The following is a 17,313-nucleotide window of genomic DNA, read 5'->3' as shown; positions in this document are numbered from 1 at the left end:
CTGCAGAATCCTTGATCTGTGTAAAGTGGAACGAGGGCCACTGGTGTCGGGCTAGAGTGGTCGAAGTCTTGCAGAAAGGCTCTTTAGAGCCTGTGAAAACCTGTGCAGTCACCCAGCTGGCTAGTATCAGAGTTTTCTTCCTTGATCATGGACTCACAAAAAGCATCACCATAAATAGGTACACACACACGCACTGCAGTAAACGTAGAACCCCAATTCCCCCAAGAAATTGGGACATTGTAGAAGATTATTTTGACTCTGTGTGTTGTTCATTTCTTTTTCATCAGAGAAGTGGCACATAAGTATACTATGTTTGAAATTTTCTGTTCTTAGCTTTAGTTAATTCTGTATTGTTTGGATGAATTTACCAGCGAAGACGGGGCTACTGAGGCTTCACTGAGTGCTGTGAACAACCAGCTGAGAAAAGTGGGTAGAGCCGTAAAAAATGACTTGGCTCGCTTTGCCCCAATGGTCATCAGATGTTCACTCAAGGACCTGGTGCCTTATGATGTGGTAAGACTGCGGAAATTTATAGACTGATATAGAATTTGTATTTTGAAGAATACTTTCTTGGAAGGTCGATATAGTAAAAGCTCCTTTTTCTTCAAGTTTCACGTGCCAGTATTTCAGAAAGTACAAGAAAGAACCTAAATATGCTTTTTATGAGATATTTCTAATGATGGAAAAAAGTGAGTTTTTATTATCATTATTATTATTATTATTAAAAGTTCTATTCCCAGTGAAAGATGATACTAGTTTTTCATTGCTTCTTGAAATGTTAGTTGTATTTTTTATTGTGGATAAATATTATCTGTGTGTGTGTGTGTGTGTGTGTGTGTGTGTGTGTGTGTGTGTGTGTGTGTGTGTGTGTGTGCGCGCGCACAGACAAAGGGCTGGAGTAAAGAGGCACAGGTTGAATTCCGCAATGTGGTTGGCTCTGCAGCAGTGGAGATGCGACCTTTGGGTCAGGACCGAGAGTCTTTGTTGGTAGACCTGCGGAAAGCTCCCATGGAACAGTTCAGCTCCAGTGTATTCATCTCTATCAGAGAGTATCTTGTTTTCATTGAAGTAGCCAGGTACCCATAAATGTCCAAATAACCCAAACCCATGGGAATTAAATGTTATTCATTAGGACTGAATATAAATTTATTTTGAAGCTCTGTCACCAAAATGGCCTAAACTTGTCTGTTTCCCCCAAAAACTGCTCATAGGTTTTATTCTCCAGTGACGCTGAGCAGGAAGCCTCTGCTGTACTACCCTCCTGTATATCCCAAGATTAACAGCGAGATCAGTGCTATGGTGTCCCATATCAACAACCCTGCTAACTTCTACATCAACCTGGTACTACACATGAACATGAATAAATATGCAATATCCTCCAATTAATTCCAGATGCCAGCAATAGAATTTAATTTAAAAAATACACAAATTTCATTGCGTGGGGGGGAAAAAAAATTATTAGGGGTGCAACAATACATGTATCGATATTGAACCGTTCGATATAGTGCTTTCGGTTCGGTACGCATATGTATTGAACAATACAAAATTTTTTATTTATTTTATCAACTTTTCTTCTGACGATGCTGTCTGTGTTGAGCGCTCAGTGGATCTGCACTCTGCCTGTGGGTGCAGTTCACTGAGCGCAGCGCAAGCTAGCGAGACAGCAGCTAAGCTCGTTGCAACATGTGGGTGATCGTGGCTCAAGAGTTGGGAGTTCGCCTTGTAATCGGAAGGTTGCTGGTTCGAGCCCCGGCTTGGACAGTCTCGGTCGTTGTGTCCTTGGGCAAGACACTTCACCCGTTGCCTACTGGTGGTGGTCAGAGGGCCCGGTGGCGCCAGTGTCCGGCAGCCTCGCCTCTGTCAGTGCGCCCCAGGGTGGCTGTGGCTACAATGTAGCTTGCCATCACCAGTGTGTGAATGGGTGGATGACTGGATATGTAAAGCGCTTTGGGGTCCTTAGGGACTAGTAAAGCGCTATATAAATACAGGCCATTTACCATGCCAACTGCCTCAACGCTACCCAAAATTGAACCTCCCCCACCCTCATTCAGATCTGGCCTTTGGACCTATTTTGGTTTTCATGTGAAGTATGACCCTGATGGTAAGCGCGTCATGGACAAAAGTAAAACAGTATGTTGGATGTGCCACGCAATGCTCAATTGGTGGGAACTAGTGCGTCAGCGCAGTTAGCTCGTTAACGTGTTGACGCCGTCCAGCCCCACGCACGGGGCGATCCGCGGTAACTCGTTAACGGAGATTTGCCGCGTTATGGCGTTAATCTCATTTTAATGAGATTAACGCTGACAGCACTAGTGGGAACACAACGAATATGACTGCGCATATACGCCGACATCATCCTAGTGCAAAGACAAGTGGAAGCAGACCAAAACAACATGCACGCGTACTACAAACTTTACCCGAGTCATTTAGACAGCCGTTAGCACAGGATTCTCCTTATGGGGACCTGATATGTTTAATATGCTGCTGAGAATATAGCCCAGAAGAAGCATATAGTATAGCTTTTATTTTGGAAAGAGCCATTTCTCTGTAATAAACTCTCTTTTCCAAAGATGAGTAATTTTTCGATCAGATAGATTTATTATATAGAGACAGAGATAGCATTTTGAGTTTTTCCCACACTTATTGGTTAACTGAATCTATCTTCCAACATCGCCACCAGGTTGACAACATGGAGTTCATGTTGCTCTCAGCCAAGCTTCAAGAGTTCTACAATGATCTTGCATTGCTTGAAGAAGACAAGCTCAGCATCTACTGCCCTGTGATTGGACAATCCTGTGTTGCCCGTTTAGATGATAAGCTGTGGTACAGAGCTCAGGTGATAGGTAAGTGTGTGGGTGAGTATGTCAAGGATTGAATAAATGTTTTTACCTGTTTACCATACCTATTATTTAGCACCTCTTAGTGGTCTGATATAATAATGTAGTAGGAAGTAGTAATTTTCCCAATATCTCATTTGATATTACTGTGTTGCTTCCACAGTCCGCCTGCTAGAATGCAGGTTGCATCACCACACAGTTGGCCAATAAGTTTGTCCCTCTTCTCAGCTGCACAAGTAAAACGGCAGAAAATCGTGCTAAACCCTGTCCCACACAGCATTAAATTATTTGGGCTTTTGTAATCTGTAATTAGTGGACATAAGTGTTTGAAAAGCAGCTGAACAGATAAAATGGTGCTAAATCTACATTTTCTATTTTTCATAATTTGTTAAACAGCTGCATAGTTAAAACATGCACTGTTACAAGTTTTTAAAAAATGACAACTGAATGTTAATCAGAAACACTTGTTTATTTAACAGCAGCAGCATTTTTGTTAGCAAAACAAAAACAATTCCATGGTTCTCATCCTCGACTGGAGTTAATTTAGGTTAGGTTAAAACTTTGGAACTATTCGGTTGAGTCAGTAAGCATTTGGCTTTATTAAAACAACAGAAACATTTACAGAAAATGATTATAAGTGTGCATGTTACTAGTTAAGGCTGTCGAGGTTGTGGGTTTTCATTTTAGGCTGTTGGTATTGGGGTTTGCCATGTAACATCATGCAAAAATGACTCAAGATTGATCTCACATTGGATGTGTGCTAAGCATCGGTTGCTAAGGGAAAATGGCTGGCAGTGGTTTCTGGCTCTTCCTGACGCAAATTAGTTGCATAGAAAATGCTGCACCAAAGACTTGTGATTCTTTGGTTGTTAGCAGATTGCCATGCAATTTTTCCAGCTGCAAATACTTGTTATCGACTAGCAGAGCCATTGTTTTCTCATGAAGATATTTCTTCATACATAATTTTTTTTTTCACTTAATCTTCAACCTTTTCTTAAACCTTTGTTCAGCAAAACATTTTTTATTTTTTTTTTGCTGTACACTATTGTAACTGTTTGTCTGTGTGTGTCTGTGTAGGGCATCCAGGAGGAAGAAAAGTGGAGGTTCAGTTTGTTGACTTAGGCAACAGGAAAATCTTGTCAGTCAGCGACTTGAGGAAGATCAAAGATGAGTTCTTTGCCCTTCCTGCAAGGGTGAGACCACAGAATTTTATGTATTTTTTGTTTTTTAATTATTATTCATTATCGGAATTTATTGCATGTAAACAGAATCTACAGTATCTGTAAGTTGTGAACAAAAGTAACATACCTAAAAATCATCCAGTAAAATGAGTTCATTTCTGACTCCAGTTCAGTTCAATTAAAATGGTCTAACATGAGGGTGTGTGCTCATTCCTTGATAAGGTTGAAAGTTATCAGTGTTTCCCACATATAGAGTTTAGTTATTATTATAATAATAATAATAATAATAATAATAATAATAATAATAATAATAATAATAATAATAATAATAATGGATTGCATTTATATAGCGCTTTTCGAGACCCTCAAAGCGCTTTGGGTGGGCTGGTCTGGTGTATTTGCCACCTTATTTTGGCATTTTGTTTAATATTTTATCATAAAATGAAAATGTACGTGTATTTGTTTATATTGTGTTAAAATTTTGAATAGCGTTGGGTTAAGTCAACAGGAAATGACTTCCTGTGTGCAGGCAATCAACTGCTGTTTGTCTGATGTGATTCCTGTGGATGGAGAGTCTTGGACCGATGCGTGTACTAACAGATTCATCAGCCTAGCCAACCAAAAACTGGTTACTATTATAGCTACAGGTACTGTTAATTGAAGTATAAAACATAAGTTCCTCTGTAAACATAGCACACAAAAAAGCCATTTATGTCATCTTTTGTTGTGTGTATGCTCCTTCCAGGACAAGGCCCTAAGTCTGAGCCTCTCCCAGTCAAACTGTTTCAAGGTGAAGTGAATGAGCCACTAACCAGCATTGCTGAACTGCTAGTCAAAGAGGAGCTCGCCTGCTTCAAAGAGAGGTTAGTTCTCCCAAGTTTGATATAGAACTTGCAATAGAAAGTGTTCATGATAAATAAGGGCATTCATTTGATTAGCGGGTAAATGTTTCCAACAAATTGATCATAATGAAATGATTGTAAACTTAGAATTAATCAATTAAAAATGGGTACTGGGTAGTCGAAGCTGCCATGTTAACCCAAATCTTGAATACAGTGGCTTAGATGGACATCACCATTGCCCCTAATCATGGCTCATGTATGTGGCTACAGACCAGCCACATAGCACGCCAAAGGCAGAGAAAAAGAGAGCTTGTAGACATTCACTTGCTGTGGAAGCAGATTTTAATTAGAGATATGAGGGATCTATGTTTTACCATCTGAGAAGGGGCGCCCTTCACCAAAGAAGTGAAAAGGAAAAGAGGCAATGTTACCAGTATCTGGATATAAGGTTATCCTCTTCTTCCTCACCTCTAGCCTCATCTCATGACCTAACGTCAGAAAAGTTCCATAAATATGCAAATTTATTCCTGATATTGTCTCAATTACTTCATGTCAGCAGAATAAACATGTCTCTCCTATCTCTGTGCAACTGACAATGAGGTATAACTATAGCTGGTTAGAAGCTAACATTATGCAAGCTAAAGGTCACACTTCTCATCTGATAACAATTTCATTACATTCTCACACCGCATTAGAGTTTATTCGCTTTCAGTCCAACAACGTTAGATCAAGTTCAAAGAAAGTTTCAGTAACTCCGGCTAAAACTATCAGTAAACGTTACAGTTCTTTGCTGGAGTTCAGGATATCATCAGCAACTCACCTCAGTATTGCTGTTATTGGACAGAGGTGAGCTGCACAGACTCGTTGACTCACCCCGGGCTCTTCTCACAAAGTTTTATAGCCTCCCCCACAGTAAATAGACATGAACACATATTGGCAGATGCGAGGTAAACAGGGGACTGACATTCTACATTCACTAAAGATGAACAGCAGCCACTGTAGTTAGTATTATGTTCTTGAGTTCGGAGGGGTAAGAAAACAGAACTCAGTTAACTGCAGTCAAATGATGCAGTATTTTTCATGCTCTAACTTTAAGAATTTAATGTATCTTGTGCTTGTTGTGCCTCTTTATTTATATTTTTTTTGGGGGGGTGGGGTTTGTTCTTTTTTTTGTTCCTTACAATCAATCATTGCACTTTTCTGCCAATTTAATGTACATTGTTTCCAGTTCACTTAATTTTCTTCTTTCACTGTCCACCTACATCCCTTCTGATGTAGCCTGAACCCTAAGAATGCCTGGCCCTCTGGTGATGATTCAGCCATATGGGACCCTCCACTTGAGGTTGGATTAGCAACAGGGCTAGTTGATGTCCCAGACCAAATAATCTCTGGAAACCAAAAAGAGGACCCAATTGAGCCTCAGCTGAAGCTCCCTGCCCAACTCAAAGACCTGAAAGTGAGAGTCTGCCATGTCAACTCTCCAAGCAGCTTCTATGTCCGCTTCGCCCAGTACGACTCTCAGCTCAAAAGGTCAGCTTTGAAAAAGCAAGACGGTCATTATGATTATATCATTTTCTTGAATGAAATATTTATACAGATAGGTCATTCATCCAATAATTATCTGTACTTTTCTATACTCATACTTTTTTTTTTTTTTTTTTTTTTGCCTGTCCCGTTTGGTTCTTTTGCCATCAGAATTATTGTCTAAAGGCGAAGAAAGATGCCCAACGGATTTACTTTACCAAATTGACCATCCCAGACTTGCCGTAATGGTCTATTTGATTCACCTTTTATTTCTATACTCATACTCAAAATGCTCATTCTTTACTACTTACTCCTGTTAGCAGTTATTAGTACAATACAAATAAAACAAAGTACTACATATGTCATCAGGTTGAGGGCACTAATTATACAGCAATAAAAGGGAATATAAGAACAAAGTTACTAAGAACAGATATAGCTAAAAGATGAAGTACATAAATAAAATATTGAACCACATATAAAATGGGGACACTAACTAGATGGAAAAGCTATGTTGAATAAGTGAGTTTTTAAATGGGATTTAAAAGATAAAACGGAGTCTGACGCATGGATAGCAATGGGAAGGTTGTTCCACAGATTAGGTGCAACCAGGGCAAAAGCGCGGTCACCCATATCTTGCCATTGTGTGCGGCATGTTTTTAAAAATTTGAGGAAACTGTGTGGAGGAAAAAAGAACAGGTGTTGGGCCTCAAGGCTCTTTATGTTGTAAATTCATAAAGTTACTCTACAGTTGTTAAGGAGGTCCTGACACTCCTTTGGAGTTATATATACTGTGATGTTGCTTGTTTTTTCAGGATATGTGAACTGGTAAAGCAGGATTGTGCACGAATAGAGCCCCAGGATGTGGAATGGAAGGCAGACATGTACTGTGCTGCACTCTTCAATGGAGTTTGGGAGAGAGCACAGATATGCTCTGACGTCACATCTAGTGACAGTGCAGAGGTAAAACAAGTGTTGCTCCCAAAAAGCACCATCAAACTATTTTCTTTTAATCCAAGAGTTAAATGGCACTGAAGGTCAGTGTTACATGTAAATAATCTTTTTTTTTTAAAACCCAACAAACTGCATGTTGGCAGAGATGTATATCATTTGCAGTTGAATATAATAGTAACTGTAGCTTGTTACTTTCAGATAATAAAGATTTTTTGATTTTTTTAAATTTATTTATTTTTTAATGGGAAGGTTGTAGGACTGCTCTGATTTACATTGTTATGCATGACTTTTTCTGTTACCTCTAAGGGTGCAAAATTAGGTCAAACCATTGATTCATAACAGCTGTCCAGACATACTAGAATTTCTCTTTGAATGCATAATTATAGCATTATCAACACTGATTATGTCTTTGCTGGCTGGTACCAGGTGAGACTGTGCGATCACGGAAAGATGATGAAGATCGATGTCAGTAACCTGCGACCGTTGCCATCTTCCTTGATTGGCTCCCTAGCACTTGAGTGCACTCTTAACGACATCAGGTTACACACACACAGACACTCACAGAGTTTAATTACAAACAAGGACACATGTATAATATATTTGCCAATAAGAAGTAGGGCCAGGTTGTTTAATTTAAATGTAATGTCACAGTATGACAATTTGACAGTAATAATAATAATCATAGTAGTTATGTTAACCAGTAAACCTCTGATTTTTTATTTTTTTTTTTAGTTTTTAATCAGTTAATGTGCTGTTACAGTTTTGTGATGGTGTATATAGATGTGTCCCCATTAGTTTTACTATAATGTGACAGCTTGATTTTGCTGCCATACAGTTTCAGTACTCTGGTTTGGATAAAAGGTGTACTACTCCAGTTTGTGTTTCTTTCTCACTTTTACTTTTTATTTGCTCTTTGTCCCTTTTAGGCCCACGGGAGGCCGATCTACCTGGACAAATACAGCCTGTGACTCATTCTCCTACTACTTGACAGGAGCCTCGGCTGTTATGACGATCAAGGTCTTCCTGTCTTTTCCACCCGTTATCGCCCAGTTTCTTTCTACTTTGATTTTTGCCTGGTTTTTTTGGGTGGGGGGGATTTGTTTGTTTGTTTGTTTTTCTGCTTTTCAAAGTGTGTTTCTCTCTACTTATTTCTCATTTTCAAGGAGTTAACAGATGAGCGTCCAGTACCTGTCACTTTGTTCTGCTCCAATAGAATGGGAGAGTTTATCAGCATTGCAGATTTTCTGGTTAGTGAAGGCCTCGCGCTCAGGCAAAGAAAACCAAGGTGTGTGAGTGCATGTTCCACATGCATTGTGGGGTCAGGTGTGTTGGTGTGCACAGGCTTATTCTCATTCTCCAAATAATCTCTCTTAACCTCTTCTGAATCCCTGTACTTCTGGTAGACATTGCAAAACATCAGAAATATTGTAAATATAAGAAAACCAGACACAGCAGAGTTTATTTATTTTTTTATAACCACTAGTTGATATTCCAGTTTAAGCAAATGTTTCTAATGTTTATCCTGTCTTTTGTTTGTGGCTTTGCCCTGTTGCAGCAATATTAATGTTCAGCAACCCAAAGACATGGATCCACCATCTACAGTGAGAGAGGTACAAAACAAGAGTGAGACAGAAACCAGTTCCCCATCTGTTCCTGTTATTTCATTCCCCTTCCAGTCATCCACTGTCAGTGGTCACATGCCTCCAAAACCAGCCCCTCGCTCCATTATGACAGCTGAGAAGGTGATTATGCACACACCAAGATTTTGTGTTATAAAAATAGACAAAAATGTCATTAATGATAATGTGGTATATAATAATTCTCCAAGCCAATATTTGTGTGTGTCTGTGTATGCAGGTAAAGACTTCATTGTACAAACCCCCAGAGCTGCCATGTCTTGGTCACATTCAGATAAGCATTTCTGCTGTTGGAGAGGATGGCCTCATTTATGTGAGAACACAAAATGCAGGTACACAAAAGATCACGCCATTTATTTATATTTTTTTACCTCTACATACTTGCATAGCTTACATCTTATCATAGAAAGGAAATTGGGCTTAAAATATATTAACTGCGCTGCATATGCTTTAAGGAGAAGTAACTGTCAAGGTTAGCTGTCAGGGCTGGACCTTAAGAACAGTCCTGTTGTTAAAACAGTCATTAATAGGCCTGGAAAGTGCTGCTGTTTGTATCTGTTCTATTGTATTAGGTTGATTAAGTGTACCTGTCTAAAGTGAAAGTTAAAGTATATTTTGTCATCTGTCAGGTTGTCAGCTGGAGCAGCTTAAGGAGAGGATTCAGCAGAGCATGAAGGCATTGCCCAGACAGAAGCCCTACACCTGGAAATCAGTCTTGGGCTGTGCTGTCATTGGACCTGACATGTTGTGGTACCGAGGACAGCTGTTGGAAGTGCTGGGAGGGCATGTTAAGGTCCATTTTTTAAATTTCCTTTAGTGCTTTTAAAGTAAATGCATTTTGCATTTAATAATAATAAATAATACATTTTATTTGAAAGCGCCTTTCAAAACACTCAAGGTCGCTGTACACAGTAGAATAAAAGCAACATAAAAGCAAGAAGTTTACAGAATCACAAAAGCATAAGACATAAACAAATGAAATAGGAGAGTGGAAAGGTTATGTGGGATAAGCTATTTTGTACAAGTGGGTTTTGAGTTTGGACTTAAAGAGAGAGAAGGAAGAGATGTTTCTTAAATCAGGAGGTAGGGAATTCCATTTAAACAAGAGAAAAGCTAAAACCAAGACAGTGGTTGCTAGGCCAGACAATGGATAGATTTCTGTAAGATACTGAGTATAAATTGACTGTATTTTTAGCTTTAGTGATATAAAAAGTAATATATGTTGCTTATTTAGTATTACCATCAATAGTTACACTTGATGGAATAATCTCTGATATTCCAACTACAATATGTCATCAATGGCAGCTGTAGCTCAGGTAGTAGAGCGGGTCACTAAATGGAAGGTTGTTGGTTCGATCCCAGTCTGCTCCAGTCTCCATGCCAAATATCCTTGGGAAGACACCAACCCCAGGTTGCTCTCCGATGCATGCATCAGAGTGTGGATGTGTATGAATGTGAGTTAGGTAGCACTGACAACTTAGAAAAGTGCTTGTGTGAATGGGTGTGATTGGGTGAATGAACAAGTTGTATAAAGCGCTTTGAGTGCTCAGAGTATGAAAAGCGCTATATAAGAACCAGTCCATTTACCAATATTATATGCTAAACTGCATATAACATTTAAAAACATTCATTTGATGTTACGTTAATACAACTTTTGTTCATGTTTATATTACCAGGTGCAGTATGTCGATTATGGTCTGGTGGAGAACATCCCGGTGGTTCATGTGTACCCCATCCTCCTGTGTGACGATGTACCTCAGCTCTGCATGATCTGCCAGCTGCTTGGCATCAACCCTGTAAGGAAGAGATTGTGTCTGTCACTCCATCCATCCATCTTTTTTTTTTTTTTTTAAAAGACTGCTGATGGAATAAATGTTTATCCCTGAAGAGCAGCAGAAGATTACCTCCTCCATAAAGCCAGTTATAGTTTCTAAAATGAGAGCCTAATTACAATGTTTTTCTTGAATACAATAGAATCAAAGTGAAATAATTCTACTTTTGTGCCTCTGTTTCTTCAGGTTGGTGGTAAATGGCAGCAGGATGCAGTGGCCTTGATGAGAGAGGTGTTACTAAACCGCAGTGTGGATATGAACGTTGTGGTAAATATGCACAAATGAGTCATTGTATATAAACATATGTGGACAATTATATGTATATGATCCCTTGTGTGCATTTGTTTTCGTGTGGTAGGAGCTGCCAGCTGATCCAAGAGGACCTGTCACTGTTGAGCTCTTCATAGATGGTTTGAGCCTCAGCAGGATCCTCTGCCAATATGAACATGCCTCCATGGATCGGACTGTGTCGCCAGATAAGGTCTCTGTGTGTGATAGACTGTTTTTTCCGAAATTAAGCAATGCCAGTAATTTACTCAGGAGTATGTGTGCTTCTCTGCAGCGCCTCACAGTGATGCCTACTGCTCCCGTCTTTGACGTCTGGGATATTAACACTGAGGTATTATAATTATAATTATAATAAGACTGAAGAAATGTGTAAATTTGGCTGATCTCACTATCAAGGTCATCTTCTCATGTACCTGGGGGCAGTTTTCATTGATATTATAAGACCTATAATATTACTCAAGCTGTAAGCTTTTTACAGTAATTAAAGCAAGTTATACTTTAAATCTGTTTCCTGTGTTATAGTGCGCATAAATAGATCCTATGTAGATGCATCAGAGTCTCTACTCCACCGAGTGTGCAGATGGGGTATAGGACCAATAATGATGATGTGTTTTCAGGGTTTGAGAGACCCGGAGGAGCTAATGCTGGGGTCCTTTACCTACCCGAACTTGCAACAGGAGGGGGAGCACTTTAAAGTTGTGGTCAAGCATATGTGTACCCCCAATGAGGTAGCGACTCTCTACATTATAAATTATATACATAATTCCTGTTGTCATATAAAAAAATGTTTATAGTAAACAAAGCAGATAAGAATAATGTTGTTAATAAGAGATTGTTCTGTTTCCCCTGCAGCTCTTCCTGTGGCCTTTGGAAGGAACGGCTGATGTAAAGGTTAACGGAGAGTCTCTAGATGAAGCTTTGACCAGAATCAATAGAAACATTGACACGCTGCCACGACTTAGCAACTTCCCCGAGGGTAATGTTTCACTTTATCCAGACACAGATTTAAAAGATTTAAGCAAGTAACATCTTTGAGATATATCTGAAATGAACAGATATTAGAAGCACAGATATTCTTTACTTAAGCAGATGTGGAGATTCATTCACACTGCAAAGTCTTTGCCTCCAGTTTTGACTTCTTACCTTCCTGTAATAGCGATTATGTGGCAGTGCTGTCTAAGCAGCGACACCTATCGTTCAGGAGAATACTGCAGCAGCTTTCTGTGCCTTAATGGTGGGCATAAATAGTAGTGACTGTGATGATGTTACAGAGGTGCGCAACGTGACCAATGCAGAGGGTATTCTGACCCCTTTAGAAATGTCAAAATATTGAAATTACTTATCACCTAAAATAAGTCCTACACTCTTTATGTGCATTAGCTAGATGATGACCATGACCACAACTTGTGGACTTCAACACCAAAAACACTGTTGTAGCTCATTAGGGCTCATTTTAACCTCTGAGTTTAGTGCTGTCAATGATGTATAAATCGTATGATTTTTGCCTCTTTCTTTGCTGACAGAAGGCAACAGTGATGGATACACCAGTAGGATGTGTTAATGTTTCCTTCATTTAGATTTAAATCTATTAGAATTGTCAAGATGTGCAGTCACAGAAAATAACAAACCTCAATGAGTTAGTAAAGTACCCATTTTGAAAATGTAGAGTTTTAAGAAGAGAGATTTGTTTAAAAAAGTAAAAGGTTGTCAGAAAAATAAATACTCCAGTTAAGTACAGATACTTGAAAATTCTACATCTTAACTACAGTGGGGCAAAAGAGTATTTAGTCAGCCACCGATTGTGCAAGTTCCCCCACCTAAAATGATGACAGAGGTCAGTAATTTGCACCAGAGGTACACTTCAACTGTGAGAGACAGAATGTGAAAAAAAAATCCATGAATCCACATGGTAGGATTTGTAAAGAATTTATTCATAAATCAGGGTGGAAAATAAGTATTTGGTCAATAACAAAAATACAACTCAATACTTTGTAACATAACCTTTGTTGGCAATAACAGAGGTCAAACATTTACTATAGGTCTTTACCAGGTTTGCACACACAGTAGCTGGTATTTTGGCCCATTCCTCCATGCAGATCTTCTCGAGAGCAGTGATGTTTTGGGGCTGTCGCCGAGCAACACGGACTTTCAACTCCCGCCACAGATCTTCTATGGGGTTGAGGTCTGGAGACTGGCTAGGCCACTCCAGGACTTTCAAATGCTTCTTACGGAGCCACTCCTTTGTTGCCCGGGCGGTGTGTTTTGGATCATTGTCATGTTGGAAGACCCAGCCTCGTTTCATCTTCAAAGTTCTCACTGATGGAAGGAGGTTTTGGCTCAAAATCTCACGATACATGGCCCCATTCATTCTGTCCTTAACACGGATCAGTCGTCCTGTCCCCTTGGCAGAAAAACAGCCCCATAGCATGATGTTTCCACCCCCATGCTTCACAGTAGGTATGGTGTTCTTGGGATGCAACTCAGTATTCTTCTTCCTCCAAACACGACGAGTTGAGTTTATACCAAAAAGTTCTACTTTGGTTTCATCTGACCACATGACATTCTCCCAATCCTCTGCTGTATCATCCATGTGCTCTCTGGCAAACTTCAGACGGGCCTGGACATGCACTGGCTTCAGCAGCGGAACACGTCTGGCACTGCGGGATTTGATTCCCTGCCGTTGTAGTGTGTTACTGATGGTGACCTTTGTTACTTTGGTCCCAGCTCTCTGCAGGTCATTCACCAGGTCCCCCCGTGTGGTTCTGGGATCTTTGCTCACCGTTCTCATGATCATTTTGACCCCACGGGATGAGATCTTGCGTGGAGCCCCAGATCGAGGGAGATTATCAGTGGTCTTGTATGTTTTCCATTTTCTGATGATTGCTCCCACAGTTGATTTTTTCACACCAAGCTGCTTGCCTATTGTAGATTCACTCTTCCCAGTCTGGTGCAGGTCTACAATACTTTTCCTGGTGTCCTTCGAAAGCTCTTTGGTCTTGGCCATGGCGGAGTTTGGAGTCTGACTGTTTTTTTGTGGTGTCTTGTTGTCTTGCTTTTTTTGGTCTTGTATGTCTTCCATTTTCTGATGATTGCTCCCACAGTTGATTTTTTTCACACCAAGCTGCTTGCCTATTGTAGATTCACTCTTCCCAGTCTGGTGCAGGTCTACAATACTTTTCCTGGTGTCCTTCGAAAGCTCTTTGGTCTTGGCCATGGCGGAGTTTGGAGTCTGACTGTTTGAGGCTGTGGACAGGTGTCTTTTATACAGATGATGAGTTCAAACAGGTGCCATTCATACAGGTAACGAGTGGGGGACAGAAAAGCTTCTTACAGAAGACGTTACAGGTCTGTGAGAGCCAGAGATTTTCCTTGTTTGAGGTGACCAAATACTTATTTTCCACCCTATTTACGAATAAATTCTTTACAAATCCTACCATGTGGATTCATGGATTTTTTTTTTCACATTCTGTCTCTCACAGTTGAAGTGTACCTCTGGTGCAAATTACTGACCTCTGTCATCATTTTAAGTGGGGGAACTTGCACAATCGGTGGCTGACTAAATACTTTTTTGCCCCACTGTACAATAAAATATATTTAGTGATTGGTGGTCATACTTTGGAAATATACGCAATGTTTACCATGCATGTAGCATTTCATCAAATGTTAATGTGGCTTTTCATGTTTCAGTGACATGCTTGATTTCCCCTTCCTCTCCTGCCTCTATTCATGTATCTGTTCACACACTGAAGATGGCTTAAAGTAGAGCTGGGCGATATAAGATTTTTTCATATCACGATATGTTTTTTTTTTCATTTCAGGCGATAACGATATATATCACGATATAAGCCAAATAACTATATTTGTAAGATTTAAATGTGCCGTTGCTCACAAGTAAAATGTGAAATAATCAGCAGCTTGTTTTTATTTAAATATTTATTTCCCATAATAAGTTCAACAGGGTAGATGTACTTAAGGAACATGAGACTTTTTCAGATAAATAAAGGCAAATATTGCAAACTACACAAAAGGCAGCCGCTAAAGCGTTTAAGTTTCAAAATAGAACAAACGAAACAGACTACAACTGTCAATTCCACTTAGAAACAAAATATTAATTCTAAAAATAAATCTTAGTTTGTTTTACAGAAGAACAGACAAAACTGACTAACTTTTGTCAATATCAAATAAACTGAGAACTAAAAGGAAATTCTCAATCTCTCCTTGTTGTATAGCTGAGCTTTTCAAACAGTTTTAACAGTTACTTTAGTCTGACAAAAGCCGAATGACGAATTAGCGCTTTCAGTCAGAGATTGAGCTGCACCGCTTTATTGTATTACCAGACTTGCTTTCGGCACAATTTTTTTTTTTTTTTTTTTTTTTTTTTTTGTCAGACTTGAAATAGCCAAAATACCTTCACATTACGGAACTTCTATGGCTCTTCCGCTCGACAATCTCTCCTGCATTGGAACCATCATCTGTTTTCTCTTCGGTAACCTTCGGTCACGCTCTCAGTTGATTTTTCTCTAGTCGGCACACTCATTTCCTCCATTACCCGGGCGGCACGGCGGCTGGCTGCTTGCCAAACAAATACGTGCAGCGCCGGTGTTCTGGGAATCCATCCTACCTGGCAAACCATCCTACGCGTTGTTTCTGCGCACAACACGAAATTCAGTGGCAAATTGTCCTACCTTTTGTGAATATTAGCTAGAAAAATACTCTGACCGGTAAAATTAACTGCCAAACCAACCTACCTTTGTGAATGTCACCTACAAGCATACTTAAACTGCTAAAATTTTGTGGCAAATCGTGCTACTTTTGTTAATCTGAGCTAGGAGCATACTTTAATAGCTACATTTCAGTGGCGAACCATCCTACCTTTCTGAATATGAGCTAGAAGCGTACTTTAACAGCTAAAATTCAGTGGCAAATCATCCTACCTTTGTTAATAACAGCTACACACATACTCTGACTGGTAAAATTAAGTGCCAAACCATGCTACCTTTGTGAATGTTACCTACAAGCATACTTTAACGGGTAAAATGAAGTGGCAAACCATTCTGGCTGTATGCATATGAGCTACAAGCATACTCTGATGGGCAAAGTTAAGTGGCAAACCGTCATACCTACTTAAATTGATGCTGGAATGACTCTGTGACAGCAGAAATGTGCATAAACTACTTACGGTAGCACGTTTTGCCAAAGTAGGATGGTTTGTCAGAACACCGGCTTGGGACTTGTGCTGTACGTAACAAGTCACGTGACGTGACGCTGCGGCTGTGATTGGTTCGGCTCTGCGCTACTTAATTTGGATTGGCTGTTCTTTTTTTTTAAGAGGACAAGAGAGATGAGGTCTATCGCAATAGTTTAATTTTTCTATCGAGAAAAAGTTATTTCGCAATACATATCGTTATCGTTCTATCGCCCAGCTCTAGCTTAAAGCAAGGAATATTGTTGCTTTTTACCGGATGACAAGCAGTCACCAAGTCGCAGCCGATTCTGTGCAAGACTCACTAAGTTGGGGCCTCCCAACGCTCTGTGGTTTCCAGGTGGTCCATGTCTCGCTGAGTACAGTGATGGAAAGTACTATCGAGCCAGGTTGATGAAGTTCATCAGTGCAGAACCTGTCACGCTCCTGGTACAACACGTCGATTTTGGCTCTGATGACACTCTACCTACCAGCAAGTATGAATCTTATCATCCTACTAGCACACTTCCTCTGAAAAATATGAGAAAATGTACAAACATACTACAGACCAAATGTTGGAAAACTTTGTCGTTGAAAAATGACGTGGAGAAGAAGTGAGAGGGATATATCTTCTGGTGACAATGCTGACACAAAATCACTGGGTTAAACTGGGTTTTCAGTATTACATAGGTGTTTCACTTACTGGGTAAATCATCATGGTAATTAATTAATCAGCAAGTAGAGTTTTGAGCATATGCTGCCATTGCTTTCTGTTTTATGTGAACACACTCGCAGCTAGTTTGAGAAACCCTAGGGTGACTTAATCCAGTTGATAAACACCATCATGTGACCGCTTAGCCTGACTGCTGATGTTGGTGTAAGTGAAGCCAGATAAGAAAAAGATATCCTGGCTTTTAATGTAGGCTCCAGTCTTAAGCTGCTGTTTGTTTAACTTTGAATTTCTTTGAGACCCACCCTGAATGGGGTTTATCTACTGATAAACAGATGATGTGGACATGCGGATGTGTTGAGTGGCGTT

General features: G+C 39.8%; 1 protein-coding gene across 1 annotated transcript in view; it reads left to right on the top strand.

Moving 5' to 3' along the window:
• Nucleotides 1-17,313, top strand: part of rnf17 (ring finger protein 17) — a 34,334-nt gene that overhangs the window by 14,050 nt on the left and 2,971 nt on the right. The window contains exons 13-35 of the mRNA XM_005932543.3: nucleotides 7-178; nucleotides 372-513; nucleotides 886-1,076; nucleotides 1,212-1,341; nucleotides 2,681-2,843; nucleotides 3,915-4,030; nucleotides 4,548-4,665; nucleotides 4,764-4,881; nucleotides 6,139-6,390; nucleotides 7,197-7,344; nucleotides 7,762-7,874; nucleotides 8,262-8,352; nucleotides 8,499-8,620; nucleotides 8,891-9,077; nucleotides 9,193-9,304; nucleotides 9,602-9,765; nucleotides 10,649-10,768; nucleotides 10,991-11,071; nucleotides 11,163-11,285; nucleotides 11,367-11,423; nucleotides 11,710-11,820; nucleotides 11,945-12,068; nucleotides 16,636-16,771. Coding sequence (XP_005932605.1) covers nucleotides 7-178; nucleotides 372-513; nucleotides 886-1,076; nucleotides 1,212-1,341; nucleotides 2,681-2,843; nucleotides 3,915-4,030; nucleotides 4,548-4,665; nucleotides 4,764-4,881; nucleotides 6,139-6,390; nucleotides 7,197-7,344; nucleotides 7,762-7,874; nucleotides 8,262-8,352; nucleotides 8,499-8,620; nucleotides 8,891-9,077; nucleotides 9,193-9,304; nucleotides 9,602-9,765; nucleotides 10,649-10,768; nucleotides 10,991-11,071; nucleotides 11,163-11,285; nucleotides 11,367-11,423; nucleotides 11,710-11,820; nucleotides 11,945-12,068; nucleotides 16,636-16,771 — 3,091 coding nt within the window. The remainder of the gene's footprint in view (nucleotides 1-6; nucleotides 179-371; nucleotides 514-885; nucleotides 1,077-1,211; nucleotides 1,342-2,680; nucleotides 2,844-3,914; nucleotides 4,031-4,547; nucleotides 4,666-4,763; nucleotides 4,882-6,138; nucleotides 6,391-7,196; nucleotides 7,345-7,761; nucleotides 7,875-8,261; nucleotides 8,353-8,498; nucleotides 8,621-8,890; nucleotides 9,078-9,192; nucleotides 9,305-9,601; nucleotides 9,766-10,648; nucleotides 10,769-10,990; nucleotides 11,072-11,162; nucleotides 11,286-11,366; nucleotides 11,424-11,709; nucleotides 11,821-11,944; nucleotides 12,069-16,635; nucleotides 16,772-17,313) is intronic.

This window comes from Haplochromis burtoni, unplaced genomic scaffold (assembly GCF_018398535.1).
Source record: "Haplochromis burtoni strain Fernald_Lab_line unplaced genomic scaffold, NCSU_Asbu1 Contig_154, whole genome shotgun sequence".
NCBI lineage: Eukaryota > Metazoa > Chordata > Actinopteri > Cichliformes > Cichlidae > Haplochromis > Haplochromis burtoni.
The sequence above is the reverse complement of the archived record's forward strand: the minus strand, read 5'-3'. Positions and strand labels throughout refer to the sequence as shown.